The sequence below is a fragment of the Carcharodon carcharias genome, chromosome 16, assembly GCF_017639515.1.
Source record: "Carcharodon carcharias isolate sCarCar2 chromosome 16, sCarCar2.pri, whole genome shotgun sequence".
NCBI lineage: Eukaryota > Metazoa > Chordata > Chondrichthyes > Lamniformes > Lamnidae > Carcharodon > Carcharodon carcharias.
Genome location: NC_054482.1, coordinates 121661943 through 121680186, shown reverse-complemented (window position 1 = coordinate 121680186; position 18244 = coordinate 121661943). Strand labels below are relative to the sequence as shown.

Sequence of the window (18244 nt, the reverse complement as noted above, 5' to 3'; positions counted from 1 at the left end):
CAAACTGATCCTATGATTTGATTGGCAGGATTTGCATGTCCAGCGTACCAGCTCTGTACTAATTTATTGTTCAAAGGTCTCTCAAGTCTGATGTAGAATGGAGATTGCAAATATATAAAACATTGTTAAAGTAAATGTTCTGACTTGTTTATATCATGACATTGAAAGGTTTTGAGTACAAGGTGATCAAGAAAGTTATTAAACTATGAAGGTCTTGTGAATAAAAAAAGAGAAATCTCCTTGGATGGAGTGAGTTAGAAAGATCAATAAAAGATATAAAGACATATAAGATACAAAGGGGGGAATTAATTGATAAAGTAATCAAACTTAAAGAGGGAAAAACCCCTGGTCCAGATGGATTGTATCCACAAATACTCAAAGAAGCTACAGAAGAGATAGCAGAGACATCATTATAGAAAACAATTTAGCTATAAACTTGGTCTATTCCTTTGCAGGGTAAAGGGGGAGCATCCAAAGCCAGTGCCCCCTGGGTGACAAAGGAAATAAAAGTCAACAGAAAACAGAGAAAGGAGGCTTCTGACAAACATCAGGTAAAAACTCAGTTGGAAGCCAGGATGATTATGGCCAGGATTTTCTGCTCATTGGGTGAGCTTCCCGATGTTATTTCAGTCAGTGTGTGCAGACAGGAGTTGGCAGTGCGCCCACCGACAATTCAAAGGCCCATTCAGACCATTAACAATCCAATTGATTTCAGTTGGTGGCCTTTGTACTTTTTGTGAGATCTCATCCACAAGCGGGATGAGGCTTCAATCCATCATTCAAAACACTTTTTAAATTTCATACTAATTTCTAACATGTCCCTGCTCATGTGGCAGATTAGCCCCCCAGCGGGAAATCGCGGTTGGGCCCCGATTGTGGGTGGCATTTGGATGCCTGACCACTCCCACTCCTGTTCCCTCTCCCGCTCCCTCTCCCACTCCTACTCACACTCCCTCTCCCACTCCCTATCCCACTCCTACTCACACTCCCTCTCCCACTCCCTCTCCCACTCCTACTCACACTCCTACTCCCCCTCCTGTTCCCTCTCCCGCTCCTTCTCCCACTCCTACTCACACTCCCTCTCCTACTCCCTCTCCCACTCCTACTCACACTCCCTCTCCTACTCCCTCTCCCACTCCTACTCACACTCCCTCTCCTACTCCCTCTCCCACTCCTACTCACACTCCCTCTCCTACTCCCTCTCCCACTCCTACTCACACTCCCTCTCCTACTCCCTCTCCCACTCCTACTCACACTCCCTCTCCTACTCCCACTCCCTCTCCTGCTCCCTCTCCCTCTCCCACTCCCACTCCCACTCCCACTCCCTCTCCCTCTCCCACTCCCACTCCCACTCCCACTCCCTCTCCCTCTCCCTCTCCCACTCCCACTCCCACTCCCACTCCCACTCCCACTCCCTCTCCCTCTCCCACTCCCACTCCCACTCCCACTCCCTCTCCCTCTCCCACTCCCTCTCCCACTCCTACTCACACTCCCTCTCCTACTCCCTCTCCCACTCCTACTCACACTCCCTCTCCTACTCCCTCTCCCACTCCTACTCACACTCCCTCTCCTACTCCCTCTCCCACTCCTACTCACACTCCTACTCCCCCTCCTGTTCCCTCTCCCACTCCTACTCACACTCCTACTCACACTCCCTCTCCTACTCCCTCTCCCACTCCTACTCACACTCCCTCTCCTACTCCCTCTCCCACTCCTACTCACACTCCCTCTCCCACTCCCACTCCCACTCCTACTCACACTCCCTCTCCCACTCCCTCTCCTACTCACACTCCCTCTCCCACTCCCACTCCCTCTCCCTCTCCCACTCCCACTCCCACTCCCACTCCCACTCCCTCTCCCTCTCCCACTCCCACTCCCACTCCCACTCCCACTCCCTCTCCCTCTCCCACTCCCACTCCCACTCCCACTCCCTCTCCCTCTCCCTCTCCCACTCCCACTCCCACTCCCACTCCCACTCCCTCTCCCTCTCCCACTCCCACTCCCACTCCCACTCCCTCTCCCTCTCCCTCTCCCACTCCCTCTCCCACTCCTACTCACACTCCCTCTCCTACTCCCTCTCCCACTCCTACTCACACTCCCTCTCCTAATCCCTCTCCCAGTCCTACTCACACTCCCTCTCCTACTCCCTCTCCCACTCCTACTCACACTCCCTCTCCTACTCCCTCTCCCACTCCTACTCACACTCCTACTCACACTCCCTCTCCTACTCCCTCTCCCACTCCTACTCACACTCCCTCTCCTACTCCCTCTCCCACTCCTACTCACACTCCCTCTCCTACTCCCTCTCCCACTCCTACTCACACTCCCTCTCCTACTCCCTCTCCCACTCCTATTCACACTCCCTCTCCTACTCCCTCTCCCACTCCTACTCACACTCCCTCTCCTACTCCCTCTCCCACTCCTACTCACACTCCCTCTCCTACTCCCTCTCCCACTCCTACTCACACACCTACTCCCCCTCCTGTTCCCTCTCCCACTCCTACTCACACTCCTACTCACACTCCCTCTCCTACTCCCTCTCCCACTCCTACTCACACTCCTACTCCCCCTCCTGTTCCCTCTCCCACTCCTACTCACACTCCTACTCACACTCCCTCTCCTACTCCCTCTCCCACTCCTACTCACACTCCCTCTCCTACTCCCTCTCCCACTCCCACTCCCACTCCTACTCACACTCCCTCTCCCACTCCCTCTCCTACTCACACTCCCTCTCCCACTCCCACTCCCACTCCCTCTCCCTCTCCCACTCCCACTCCCACTCCCTCTCCCTCTCCCACTCCCTCTCCCACTCCTACTCACACTCCCTCTCCTACTCCCACTCCCACTCCCACTCCTACTCACACTCCCTCTCCTACTCCCTCTCCCACTCCTACTCACACTCCCTCTCCTACTCCCTCTCCCACTCCCTCTCTCACTCCCACTCCCACTCCCTCTCCTACTCCCTCTCCCACTCCTACTCACACTCCTACTCCCCCTCCTGTTCCCTCTCCCGCTCCCTCTCCCACTCCCTCTCCCACTCCCTCTCCCACTCCCTCTCCCACTCCTACTCACACTCCCTCTCCTACTCCCTCTCCCACTCCCACTCCCTCTCCGACTCCCTCTCCCACTCCCTCTCCCACTCCCACTCCCACTCCTACTCACACTCCCTCTCCCACTCCCACTCCCACTCCTACTCACACTCCCTCTCCCACTCCCTCTCCTACTCACACTCCCACTCCCACTCCCACTCCCACTCCCTCTCCCTCTCCTACTCACACTCCCTCTCCCACTCCCTCTCCCTCTCCTACTCACACTCCCTCTCCCACTCCCACTCCCACTCCTACTCACACTCCCTCTCCCACTCCCACTCCCACTCCCACTCCCACTCCCTCTCCCACTCCCTCTCCTACTCCCTCTCCCACTCCCTCTCCCACTCCTACTCACACTCCCTCTCCTACTCCCTCTCCCACTCCCACTCCCTCTCCGACTCCCTCTCCCTCTCCCACTCCCACTCCCACTCCCTCTCCCACTCCCTCTCCCACTCCCTCTCCCACTCCCTCTCCCTCTCCTACTCACACTCCCTCTCCTACTCCCTCTCCCACTCCTACTCACACTCCCTCTCCTACTCCCTCTCCCACTCCCTCTCCCACTCCCTCTCCTAGTCCCTCTCCCTCTCCTACTCCCTCTCCCACTCATCTCCCACTCCCTCTCTCACTCCCTCTCCCACTCCCTCTCCCACTCCCACTCCCTCTCCCTCTCCTACTCACACTCCCACTCCTACTCACACTCCCTCTCCTACTCCCTCTCACACTCCCACTCCCTCTCCCTCTCCTACTCCCTCTCCCTCTCCTACTCCCTCTCCCTCTCCTACTCCCTCTCCCACTCCCTCTCCTACTCCCTCTCCCACTCCCTCTCCTACTCCCTCTCCCTCTCCTACTCACACTCCCTCTCCTACTCCCTCTCCCACTCCCTCTCCCACTCCCTCTCCTACTCCCACTCCCTCTCCCACTCCCTCTCCTACTCCCACTCCCTCTCCTACTCACACTACCTCTCCCACTCCCACTCCCACTCCTACTCACACTCCCTCTCCCACTCCCACTCCCACTCCCACTCCCTCTCCTACTCCCACTCCCTCTCCCACTCCCTCTCCTACTCCCACTCCCTCTCCCACTCCCACTCCCACTCCCACTCCCACTCCCACTCCCTCTCCTACTCCCACTCCCTCTCCCACTCCCTCTCCCTCTCCCACTCCCTCTCCCACTCCCACTCCCACTCCCTCTCCTACTCCCTCTCCCACTCCCACTCCCACTCCCACTCCCACTCCCACTCCCTCTCCCACTCCCACTCCCTCTCCCACTCCCACTCCTACTCACACTCCCTCTCCTACTCCCACTCCCTCTCCCACTCCCTCTCCTACTCCCACTCCCTCTCCTACTCACACTACCTCTCCCACTCCCACTCCCACTCCTACTCACACTCCCTCTCCCACTCCCACTCCCACTCCCACTCCCTCTCCCTCTCCCACTCCTACTCCCTCTCCCACTCCCTCTCCTACTCCCACTCCCACTCCTACTCCCACTCCCTCTCCCACTCCCACTCCCACTCCCACTCCCTCTCCCTCTCCCACTCCTACTCCCTCTCCCACTCCCTCTCCTACTCCCACTCCCTCTCCTACTCACACTCCCTCTCCCACTCCCTCTCCCACTCCCTCTCCCACTCCCTCTCCCACTCCCACTCCCACTCCCACTCCCTCTCCCTCTCCTACTCACACTCCCTCTCCTACTCCCTCTCCCACTCCTACTCACACTCCCTCTCCTACTCCCTCTCCCACTCCCTCTCCCACTCATCTCCCACTCCCTCTCTCACTCCCACTCCCACTCCCTCTCCCACTCCCTCTCCCACTCCCTCTCCCACTCCCACTCCCTCTCCCTCTCCTACTCACACTCCCACTCCTACTCACACTCCCTCTCCTACTCCCTCTCACACTCCCACTCCCTCTCCCTCTCCTACTCCCTCTCCCTCTCCTACTCACACTCCCTCTCCTACTCCATCTCCCACTCCCTCTCTCACTCCCACTCCCACTCCCTCTCCTACTCACACTCCCTCTCCTACTCCCTCTCCCACTCCCTCTCCTACTCCCTCTCCCACTCCCTCTCCTACTCCCTCTCCCTCTCCTACTCACACTCCCTCTCCTACTCCCTCTCCCACTCCCTCTCCCACTCCCTCTCCTACTCCCACTCCCTCTCCCACTCCCTCTCCTACTCACACTCCCTCTCCCACTCCCACTCCCTCTCCTACTCCCTCTCCCACTCCCACTCCCACTCCCTCTCCCACTCCCTCTCCCACTCCCTCTCCTACTCCCTCTCCCACTCCCTCTCCCACTCCCTCTCCCTCTCCTACTCACACTCCCTCTCCTACTCCCTCTCCCACTCCCTCTCCCACTCCCTCTCCCTCTCCTACTCACACTCCCTCTCCTACTCCCTCTCCCGCTCCCTCTCCCACTCCCTCTCCCTCTCCTACTCACACTCCCTCTCCTACTCCCTCTCCCGCTCCCTCTCCCACTCCCTCTCCCTCTCCTACTCCCTCTCCCTCTCCTACTCCCTCTCCCTAACCTACTCACACTCCCTCTCCTACTCCCTCTCCCACTCCTACTCACACTCCCTCTCCTACTCCCCCTCCTGTTCCCTCTCCTACTCCCTCTCCCACTCCTACTCCCTCTCCCACTCCTACTCACACTCCCTCTCCTACTCCCCCTCCTGTTCCCTCTCCTACTCCCTCTCCCACTCCTACTCACACTCCCTCTCCTACTCCCTCTCCTACTCACACTGCTACTCACACTCCCACTCCCTCTCCTACTCCCACTCCCTCTCCTACTCCCACTCCCTCTCCTACTCACACTCCCTCTCCCACTCCCACTCCCTCTCCTACTCCCTCTCCTACTCCCTCTCCCAGTCCTACTCACACTCCCTCTCCTACTCCCTCTCCCTCTCCCACTCCTATTCACACTCCCTCTCCCACTCCCTCTCCCACTCCCACTCCCTCTCCCACTCCCACTCCCTCTCCCACTCCCACTCCCTCTCCCACTCCCACTCCCTCTCCCACTCCCACTCCCTCTCCCACTCCCACTCCCTCTCCCACTCCCACTCCCTCTCCTACTCCCTCTCCTACTCCCTCTCCCAGTCCTACTCACACTCCCTCTCCTACTCCCTCTCCCACTCCTACTCACACTCCCTCTCCTACTCCCTCTCCCACTCCCTCTCCCACTCCCACTCCCTCTCCTACTCCCACTCCTACTCACACTCCCTCTCCTACTCCCTCTCCTACTCCCTCTCCCACTCCTACTCACACTCCCTCTCCTACTCCCTCTCCCACTCCTACTCCCACTCATCTCCCACTCCCACTCCCACTCCTACTCACACTCCCTCTCCTACTCCCTCTCCCTCTCCTACTCACACTCCCTCTCCCACTCACACTCCCTCTCCCACTCCCTCTCCCACTCCCTCTCCTACTCCCTCTCCCACTCCCTCTCCCACTCCCTCTCCTACTCCCTCTCCCACTCCCTCTCCCACTCCTACTCACACTCCCTCTCCTACTCCCTCTCCCTCTCCTGCTCCCTCTCACACTCCCTCTCCCTCTCCTACTCACACTCCCTCTCCTACTCCCTCTCCCACTCCTACTCCCACTCCTACTCACACTCCCTCTCCTACTCCCACTCCTACTCACACTCCCTCTCCTACTCCCTCTCCTACTCCCTCTCCCACTCCTACTCCCACTCCTACTCACACTCCCTCTCCTACTCCCTCTCCTACTCCCTCTCCCACTCCTACTCCCACTCCTACTCACACTCCCTCTCCTACTCCCTCTCCCTCTCCTACTCACACTCCCTCTCCTACTCCCTCTCCCACTCCTACTCCCACTCCTACTCACACTCCCTCTCCCACTCCCTCTCCCTCTCCTACTCCCACTCCCTCTCCCTCTCCTACTCCCTCTCCTACTCCCTCTCCCGCTCCCTCTCCCACTCCCTCTCCCACTCCTACTCACACTCCCTCTCCTACTCCCTCTCCCACTCCCTCTCCCACTCCTACTCACACTCCCTCTCCTACTCCCTCTCCCACTCCTACTCCCACTCATCTCCCACTCCCTCTCCCTCTCCTACTCACACTCCCTCTCCTACTCCCACTCCTACTCACACTCCCTCTCCTACTCCCTCTCCTACTCCCTCTCCCACTCCTACTCACACTCCCTCTCCTACTCCCTCTCCCACTCCTACTCACACTCCCTCTCCTACTCCCTCTCCCACTCCCTCTCCCACTCCCTCTCCCACTCCTACTCACACTCCCTCTCCCACTCCTACTCCCACTCCTACTCACACTCCCTCTCCTACTCCCTCTCCCACTCCTACTCACACTCCCTCTCCTACTCCCTCTCCCACTCCTACTCACACTCCCTCTCCCACTCCCTCTCCCTCTCCCACTCCCTCTCCCATTCCCACTCCTACTCCCACTCACACTCCCTCTCCCACTCCCACTCCCACTCCCTCTCCCTCTCCCACTCCCACTCCCACTCCCACTCCCTCTCCCCCTTCCCACTCCCTCTCCCACTCCCTCTCCTACTCACACTCCCTTTTCCACTCCCACTCCCACTCCCTCTCCCTCTCCCACTCCCACTCCCACTCCCTCTCCCTCTCCCACTCCCTCTCCCTCTCTCTCTCCCACTCACACTCCCTCTCCCACTCCCTCTCCCACTCCCTCTCCCACTCACACTCCCTCTCCCACTCCCACTCCCTCTCCCTCTCCCACTCCCTCTCCCACTCCTACTCACACTCCCTCTCCTACTCCCTCTCCCACTCCTACTCACACTCCCTCTCCTACTCCCTCTCCCAGTCCTACTCACACTCCCTCTCCTACTCCCTCTCCCACTCCTACTCACACTCCCTCTCCTACTCCCTCTCCCACTCCTACTCACACTCCCTCTCCTACTCCCTCTCCCTCTCCCACTCCTACTCACACTCCTACTCACACTCCCTCTCCTACTCCCTCTCCCACTCCTACTCACACTCCCTCTCCCACTCCCACTCCCACTCCTACTCACACTCCCTCTCCCACTCCCACTCCTACTCACACTCCCTCTCCCACTCCCTCTCCTACTCACACTCCCTCTCCTACTCCCTCTCCTACTCCCTCTCCCACTCCTACTCACACTCCCTCTCCCACTCCCACTCCCTCTCCCTCTCCCACTCCCACTCCCACTCCCACTCCCTCTCCCTCTCCCACTCCCACTCCTACTCACACTCCCTCTCCTACTCCCTCTCCCACTCCTACTCACACTCCTACTCCCCCTCCTGTTCCCTCTCCCACTCCTACTCACACTCCTACTCACACTCCCTCTCCTACTCCCTCTCCCACTCCTACTCACACTCCCTCTCCTACTCCCTCTCCCACTCCTACTCACACTCCTACTCCCCCTCCTGTTCCCTCTCCCACTCCTACTCACACTCCTACTCACACTCCCTCTCCTACTCCCTCTCCCACTCCTACTCACACTCCCTCTCCTACTCCCTCTCCCACTCCTACTCACACTCCCTCTCCTACTCCCTCTCCCACTCCTACTCACACTCCCTCTCCCACTCCTACTCACACTCCTACTCACACTCCCTCTCCTACTCCCTCTCCCACTCCTACTCACACTCCCTCTCCTACTCCCTCTCCCACTCCCACTCCCTCTCCCACTCCTACTCACACTCCCTCTCCTACTCCCTCTCCCACTCCTACTCACACTCCTACTCCCCCTCCTGTTCCCTCTCCCGCTCCCTCTCCCACTCCCTCTCCCACACCCTCTCCCACTCCCACTCCCTCTCCTACTCCCTCTCCCACTCCCTCTCCCACTCCCTCTCCCACTCCCTCTCCCACTCCCTCTCCCACTCCCACTCCCTCTCCCACTCCCTCTCCCACTCCCACTCTCTCTCCCACTCCCTCTCCCACTCCCTCTCCCTCTCCCACTCCCACTCCCTCTCCCACTCCCTCTCCCACTCCCTCTCCCACTCCCACTCCCTCTCCTACTCCCTCTCCCACTCCCACTCCCTCTCCTACTCCCTCTCCCTCTCCCACTCCCACTCCCTCTCCTACTCCCTCTCCCACTCCCACTCCCTCTCCTACTCCCTCTCCCACTCCCACTCCCTCTCCTACTCACACTCCCTCTCCCGCTCCCTCTCCCACTCCCTCTCCCACTCCCTCTCCTACTCCCTCTCCCACTCCCTCTCCCTCTCCTACTCACACTCCCTCTCCTACTCCCACTCCTACTCACACTCCCTCTCCTACTCCCTCTCCTACTCCCTCTCCTACTCCCTCTCCCACTCCTACTCACACTCCCTCTCCTACTCCCTCTCCCACTCCTACTCACACTCCCTCTCCCACTCCCTCTCCCACTCCCTCTCCCTCTCCTACTCACACTCCCTCTCCTAGTCCCTCTCCCACTCCTACTCACACTCCCTCTCCTACTCCCACTCCCACTCCTACTCACACTCCCTCTCCCACTCCCACTCCCACTCCCACTCCCTCTCCCTCTCCCACTCCCTCTCCCACTCCTACTCACACTCCCTCTCCTACTCCCTCTCCCTCTCCCACTCCCTCTCCCACTCCTACTCACACTCCCTCTCCTACTCCCTCTCCCAGTCCTACTCACACTCCCTCTCCCACTCCCTCTCCCTCTCCTACTCACACTCCCTCTCCCACTCCCTCTCCCGCTCCTACTCACACTCCTACTCCCCCTCCTGTTCCCTCTCCCACTCCTACTCACACTCCTACTCACACTCCCTCTCCTACTCCCTCTCCCACTCCCTCTCCCACTCCCTCTCCCACTCCCTCTCCTACTCCCTCTCCCACTCCCTCTCCCACTCCCTCTCCTGCTCCCTCTCCAACTCCCTCTCCCACTCCTACTCACACTCCCTCTCCCACTCCCTCTCCCTCTCCTACTCACACTCCCTCTCCCACTCCCTCTCCTGCTCCCTCTCCCACTCCTACTCCCTCTCCCACTCCCTCTCCCTCTCCCACTCCTACTCCCACTCCCTCTCCTACTCACACTCCCTCTCCCACTCCCTCTCCTACTCCCTCTCCCACTCCCTCTCCCACTCCCACTCCCTCTCCTGCTCCCTCTCCCACTCCTACTCCCTCTCCCACTCCTACTCACACTCCCTCTCCTACTCCCTCTCCCACTCCCACTCCTACTCACACTCCCTCTCCCACTCCCACTCCCTCTCCCACTCCCTCTCCCACTCCCACTCCCTCTCCTGCTCCCTCTCCAACTCCCTCTCCCACTCCTACTCACACTCCCTCTCCCACTCCCTCTCCTACTCCCTCTCCCACTCCCTCTCCCACTCCCACTCCCTCTCCCACTCCCACTCCCTCTCCTGCTCCCTCTCCCACTCCCTCTCCCACTCCTACTCACACTCCCTCTCCCACTCCCTCTCCCACTCCCTCTCCCACTCCCACTCCCTCTCCTGCTCCCTCTCGCACCTGCCGAGACCACCTGACAAGGGAAAAATTCTACCCTATGGAATCTACAGGAGAGAATTGGAAAAAATGAATGTGGGAAGCAAAGAGAAGCTAAGAGAAAAGATGAGCATCTAAAGTATTTCATAAATAAAGTATAACCAACTGAATTATTAAGGGGAAGGTCGGGTCTTTTAAACCCCCCAAGTGACATCTAAAGGTAGAGGCCAAGGGAATGGTTAAAGTTTTAAATACAGGAAATGTGCATCTGACTCCACAGAGGGAGTGGATGATGTGAAGGTGACAATGAAAGGACAGAAGGAAGTTATGGGCAGGATACAAACAGAGAAGATGTTCTGAAAAGATGAGTATTACTGAAATCTGGTAAGTCACCTGCTCCAGACGGAATGAATCGCAAATGGCTGAAAGAATCCAAGTAGAAAGGGCCAAAGGTATTGGTCACAATCTTTCAATCCCCTTTGGAGACATGAGTAGTGCCAGAGGACTGGGGAGTTGTTAAAGGTTCTCACATTATTGAGTGAAGGGGAAAGGGTTAAACTAGAAAAGTACAAATTAGTCAGCCCAGCATCAGTGACAGGGAAGTCACTGGAAACCATAAACAAAAACTAAACATTGCAGATGCTGGAAATCTCAGATCAAAACAGAAAATGCTGGAAATATGAGGTCTACAAGCATCTGTGGAGAGAACCGAAGACCATAAGAAATAGGAGCAGGAATAGGCCATTCGGCCCCTCAAGCCTGCCCCGCCAGTCAAAAAGATGATGGCTGATCTGCCCCAGGCCTCAACTCCTCTTTTGTGCCAGTTCCTCATCGCCCTCAACTCCCCAGCATTTCACAAATCTATCTACCTCCTCTTTAAATACTTTCAGTGATCTAACCTCCACAACTCTCTGAGGTAGAGAATTCCAGACATTCACTACCCTCTGAGAGAAGAAATTCCTTCACATCTCAGTTTTAAATGAGTGTCCCCTTATTCTGTAACTATGTCCCCGAGTTCGAGATTCCCCCACTAGTGGAAACATCTTCTCAACATCTACCCTGTCAAGCCCCCTCAGAATCTTGTACATTTCAATAAGATCACCCCTCATTCTCCTAAACACTAATGAATAAAGGCCTAACCTGTTTAACTATTCTTGATAAGTCAACCCCTTCATCCCAGGAATCAGCCTAGTGAATCTCTTTTGAGCTGCCTCCAATGTCAGTATATCCTTTCTTAAATACAGGGACCAAAACTGTACACAGTACTGCAGATGTAGCCTCACCAACACCCTGGCCAGTTGTAACAAGACTTCCCTATTTTTAAACTCCAACCCCCTAGCAATACAGGCCAAAATTCCATTTGCCTTCTTAATTACTTGCTGCACCTGCATGCTAACTTTTTGTGTTTCATGCACAAGAACACCCAGATCCCTCTGTGCTGCACTTTTTTGGGGTCTCTCTCTATTTAAATAATAGTCTGCCTTTTGATTCTTCCTACTAAAGTGCATGACCTCACACTTTCCTCCATTAAACTCCACCTGCCAAGTTTTTGCCCACTCACTCAACCTGTCTATATCCCCTTGCAGATTCCTTATGTCCTCATCACAACATGTCCTATTTTTGTATCAGCAGCAAATTTGGATACATTACACTCTGCCCCTCCTCCAAATCATTAATATAGATAGTAAATAATTGAGGCCCTCGGACTAATCCTTGTGGCACTCCATTAGTTACATCTTTCCAACCTGAAAAAGACCCATTAATCCTGAATCTCTGTCTTCTGTGTGTTAATCAATCCTCAACCTACGCCAATACATTACCCCCAATACCGTGAGCTCTTATCTTGTGCAATAACCTTTTATGTGGCACCTTGTCAAATACCATCTGTATTGACAAATGCACTCCATCTACTGGTTCCCCTTCATCAACTCTGCTTGTTATATCCTCAAAAAGCTCTAGCAAATTGGTCAAACATGATTTCCCTTTCACAAAACCATGTGGACTCTATTTGATTGCGTTAGATTTTTCTAAATGTCCTGATATTTCTTCCTTAACAATGGACTCTAGCACTTTCCCAATGACAGGTGTTAGGCTGATTGGCCTGTAGTTTCCTGGGGAGAGAGAAACAGAGTTAATGGTTCAGTTCGAGGACCTCTCATTAAAAGAGTTTGCATGAAAGTTCCTTGACCTGAAACACTGGGCTGTATTTTGAGGTTGGTGGGTAGGCCAGGAGCCCTGAGAGGCTTGGGAAAAAGCACAAAACCTCATCCACGGGCGGGATGAGATTTCATGAGGATTTAAAAATCTCGTAATATTTTAAAATAAAAGTGACCGACATGTCCCAACTCAAATGACAGTGTCACATGAGGGGACATGGCAGGGAATTTTTTCTCTCAGCTTTATTTAAAGTTTAAAAGGTGAGCTGATCTCCCAGAGGCAGCCCTTTGCCTCAGGGGGGATCAGTGCACTCTTCCGCAGGCATGTGTGAAAGAGCCCACTCCCAGCTGAGGGAATAACCCCCCACCCGACCTTAATTGGCCCACCCACCTAAAATGGCAGCCTGCTCCCAATTGGGGGCGCCGATCAGGAACCTGCCCCCTCACACCCACTCCTGCACTTACCCCCCACCCTGATGGGGGGTGGGGGGGTTAAATGTTGCCCATTAACTCTGTTTCTCGCCCCACAGATGCTGCCAGACCTGCTGAATATTTCCAGCATTTTCTGTTTTTATTTTGTTGGAAACATTGTCAATGACAAAATAAACTTTCATTTTGAAAGGGGGCTTGGGTTAATCAAGGAGAGCCAGCATAGATTCGTTAAAGTCAAATTGCTTGTGCCTAATTTAATTGAATTTTTTGATGGGGTAACTCCAGTGGTAAATGATCAAGATGGTGGAGCAGGCATTGAATAAATGAACTTTTAGAAGGCATTTGAGAAAGTGCCACACGGGATGCTTATTAAGAAGGTGGAAGTTCATGACCTCAAAGAGATAATGGCCAAGGTTTTTTGCTCATTCGGGTACCCTCTCCACCACCGGCCTAAATGTTGGGGGTGGATCAGCCCTCGTTCCAGGGGGTTGGTTGGCAGCTACTTAACACGGATGGCTCTCTGGTTCCAGCAGCGCTACTGGGAATAGTGGCCAGTGTTGGGACTGCATGAGGAACTTAGAGGATTGAGGACAAAAAGTGGGGGTGTGCGAGAAGCCACGATTCTTCTTTCAAAAAGGCATGATTGTCAAATGGCCTCTTTCTGTGATGTAGGTTTCTATGATTCAATGATTCATGGAGGACTGGGGTAAAATAGGAGTTAAGAAAACTGTAGAACACGTGCAATTTTCAAATGAATTTGTAGATCGAGAAGTGTGAGGAGGTTGCAGACGGATATTGATGGGTTGGATGAATGGGCATAAATCTGGCAGATGGTGTATCAGGTAGGAAAGTGTGAAGTTGTTCACTCTGACAGGAAGAATAAAAAGGCAGAGTATTAACTAAATGGAGAACGGCTGCATAATTCTGAGATGCAGAGGGATCTGGGTGTTCTAGTGCAGTCACAAAAGGTTAGTATGCAGGTAGAGCAAGTAATGACAAAGGCTAATGGAATGTTATCCTTTTTACAAGAACATAAAAGTAAGAATAAAAGCAAAATACTACAGATGCTGGAAATCTGAAACAAAACAGAAAATGCTGGAAAAGCTCAGCAGGTCTAACAGCCTCTGGAGAGAGGAACAGAGTTAACGTTTTGAGTCCGTATGACCCTTCTTCAAAAGTAAGGATGTGATGCTTCGGTTACACAGGGCTTTGGTGAGTCCGCACCTTGAATACTGTGAGCAGTTTTGGTTTCCTTATTTAAGGAAGGATGTAAATGCATTGGAGACGGATCAGAGGAGGTTTACTAGATTGATACCTGGAATGAGTGGGTTGTCTTATGAGGAAAGGTTGGACAGACTGGGCTTGTTTCCACTGGAGTTTAGAAGAGTGAGAGGTGATTTGATTGAAGTTTACAAGATCCTGAACGGCCTTGACAAGATGGTTGTGGAAAGGATGTTTCCTCTTGTGGGTGAGTCCAGGACTAGGGAGCACTGATTTAAAATTAGGGGTCACCCTTTTAGGGCAGAGATGAGGAGAAATCAGAGGGCTGTGTGACTTCGGAATCCTCTGTCTCAGAAGGTGGTGGAGGCGGGGTCATTGAATATTTTTAAAGCGAAGGTAGATAGATTCTTAAACAAAAACAAAAATAGCTGGAAAAACTCAGCAGGTCTGACAGCATCTGTGGAGAGGAAGACAGTTAACGTTTCGAGTCTGTATGACACTTCAGCAGAACTAAAGGGAAAAGATAGATTCTTGTTAGGTAAGGGAATCAAAGGTTATTGGAGGTACATATGAACAAGGAGCAGGAGTAGGCCATTCGGCCCCTCGAGCCTGCTCCAGCATTTAATAAGATCATGGCTGATCTGATAGTAACTTGAAATCTGCATCCTGCCTGCCCCCAATAACCTTTCACCCCCTTGTTTACCAAGAATCTATCCATCTCTGCCTTAAAAATATTCAAAGATTCTGTTTCCACCACCTTTTCAGGAAGAGGGTTCCCAAGATTCATGGCACTCAAGTGAAAAATTATGCCTCATCCCTGTTTTAAATGGACAACCCCTTATTTTTAAACAGTGACCTTTGAAGGGATGGAATGGGGTTGGGTAGATGGGAATGTGGAACTTGATACACAAACAGGTCAGCCATGATTTTATTAAATAGCAGAGCAGGCTCGAGGGGCCGAGTGTTCTACTCCTGCTCCTATTTCAGATGTTTACATGTTTGTATGAATGATAAATATAAGATGTTCTCTAGTCAATCCAGCAGGAGAACTCAGAGGGTGGGGAGAATGTGGAACTTGCTGCCCCAGGGAGTGGCTCAGGTGAATTGTGTAGATGTATCAAAGGAAAAGCTGCATAAACCCCAGGCTGATCATTCCCTGTCACAAGTGATGGATGGATACTTACAGGAGCTCCTTTCTCTCCAGCAGGACCAAGACCGCCTTGAGGTCCAGGACGCCCAGGAAGACCAATAGGCCCAGCAGGTCCAGCAGATCCCCGCTCACCAGGAGATCCCTAAAAAGATCATCCAATCAGTTAGCAAATCACTGATATGAATCCATATGGACTGGACTTAAATGGTCCAGTCAGACAGAGTAACTCATTAACCCAAACAGTACAACAAATCAAACCACAACCCAACCCAACACAACCCATCTCAAAACTACAAACTGCAAACTAGCCTCACATCCTAACCCCCACCCCACCACATCCAGCCCAACCCTACTCAGACCCCATCCAATACAACTCCACCCCACCACATCCAGCAAAACCCCACTCAGAGCCCATCCAATACAACTCCACCCCACCACATCCAGCCCAACCCTACTCAGACCCCATCCAATACAACTCCACCCCACCACATCCATGCCAACCCTACTCAGACCCCATCCAATACAACTCCACCCCACCACATCCAGCACATCCCCACTCAGAGCCCATCCAATATAACCCCACCCCACCACATCCAGCCCACCCCCACTCAGACCCCATCCAATACAACTCCACCCCACCACATCCAGCCCAACCCTACTCAGACCCCATCCAATACAACTCCACCCCACCACATCCAGCCCAACCCTACTCAGACCCCATCCAATACAACTCCACCCCACCACATCCAGCAAAACCCCACTCAGAGCCCATCCAATATAACCCCACCCCACCACATCCAGCCCACCCCCACTCAGACCCCATCCAATATAACCCCACCCCACCACATCCAGCCCACCCCCACTCAGACCCCATCCAATATAACCCCACCCCACCACATCCAGCACAACCCCACTCAGACCCCATCCAATATAACCCCACCCCACCACACCCTAACTCAGACCCCATCCAATATTACCCCACCCCACCACACCCTAACTCAGACCCCATCCAATATAACCCCACCCCACCACATCCAGCCCACCCCCACTCAGACCCCATCCAATATAACCCCACCCCACCACATCCAGCCCACCCCCACTCAGACCCCATCCAATATAACCCCACCCCACCACATCCAGCACAACCCCACTCAGACCCCATCCAATATAACCCCACCCCACCACACCCTAACTCAGACCCCATCCAATATAACCCCACCCCACCACACCCTAACTCAGACCCCATCCAATATAACCCCACCCCACCACACCCTAACTCAGACCCCATCCAATATAACCCCAACCCACCACATCCAGCACAACCCCACTCAGAACCCATCTAATATAACCCCACCCCACCACATCCAGCACACCCCCACTCAGACCCCATCCAATATAACCCCACCCTACCGCATCCAGCCCACCCCACTCAGACCCCATCCAATATAACCCCACCCCACCACATCCAGCACAACCCCACTCAGACCCATCCAATATAACCCCACCTCACCACATCCAGCACATCCCCACTCAGAACCCATCTAATATAACCCGACCCCACCATATCCAGCACAACCCCACTCAGACCCATCCAATATAACCCCACCCCACCACATCCAGCTCACCCCACTCAGACCCCATCCAATATAACCCCACCCTACCATACCCAACCCACCCAGACCCCACCCAATTCAACACCACACCTAACGCCACCTACCAAGCCCCCACCCCTATGCAACCCAACCCCACCCACCAGACCCTCACCCCCATCGAACTCAACCCCACCCACCACATCCCCACCCTGCGCACACGTCCAACCCCACCCACCATACCCTGCATCCCACCCACACCTCCAACCCCACCCACCATACCCCGCATCCCACCCACACCTCCAACCCCATCCACCATACCCCGCATCCCACCCACACCTCCAACCCCACCCACCAAACCCCGCATCCTACCCACACCTCCAACCCCACCCACCATACCCCACATCCCACCCACACCTCCAACCCCACCCACCATACCCCGCATCCCACCCACACCTCCAACCCCACCCACCATAACCCGCATCCTACCCACACCTCCAACCCCACCCACCATACCCCGCATCCCACCCACACCTCCAACCCCATCCACCATACCCCGCATCCCACCCACACCTCCAACCCCATCCACCATACCCCGCATCCCACCCACACCTCCAACCCCACCCACCATACCTCGCCTCCATCCAACCCAAAGCAAAAAAAACACACCCCATCACACCTTGGGTTGTGGGAGAAGCTGCAGTGCAGTTTCACCAGAATGATACTGAGGCTAAAACGGATTAATTATAATGACAGTTTGGATACATTTGAATTGTATTTTTTTGAGTATAGAGGGTTACAGAAAAGTATAGAAGATAGCTAGAACAAAAACAAAAATCCCTGGAAAAACTCAGCAGGTCTGACAGAGAGCTAATTGAGATGTTTAAGATAGTTAAAGGAATTGATAGGATGGATACAGAGAAACTTTTTTTTTAACCACTGGTGTATGTAATAATCTTAAAATAAGAGTCGGGCCATTCAGGAGTGATGTCAGGAAACACATTGTTAGACAAGGGGGTGGAAATCTGAAACATTTTCCCCCCAAAACCTTATAGGTGCTGGATGTTAACTGGAGCTTTCAAGACTACGATAGCTGGGTTTTCATTGAGGGATATTGAGCAAAGGGGATTAATGGGGCCTAGAAACAGACCAGCCATAATCCTGATTGAATGACAGAACAGGCTTGGGGAGCTAAATGGCCTCTCTCTG

The 18244-nt window shown here is 54.3% G+C and overlaps 1 protein-coding gene across 1 annotated transcript in view; it reads right to left on the bottom strand.

Annotated features, from left to right (window-relative positions):
• Positions 1-18244, bottom strand: part of col11a1a (collagen, type XI, alpha 1a) — a 682771-nt gene that overhangs the window by 77012 nt on the left and 587515 nt on the right. The window contains exon 42 of the mRNA XM_041208311.1: positions 15481-15588. Coding sequence (XP_041064245.1) covers positions 15481-15588 — 108 coding nt within the window. The remainder of the gene's footprint in view (positions 1-15480; positions 15589-18244) is intronic.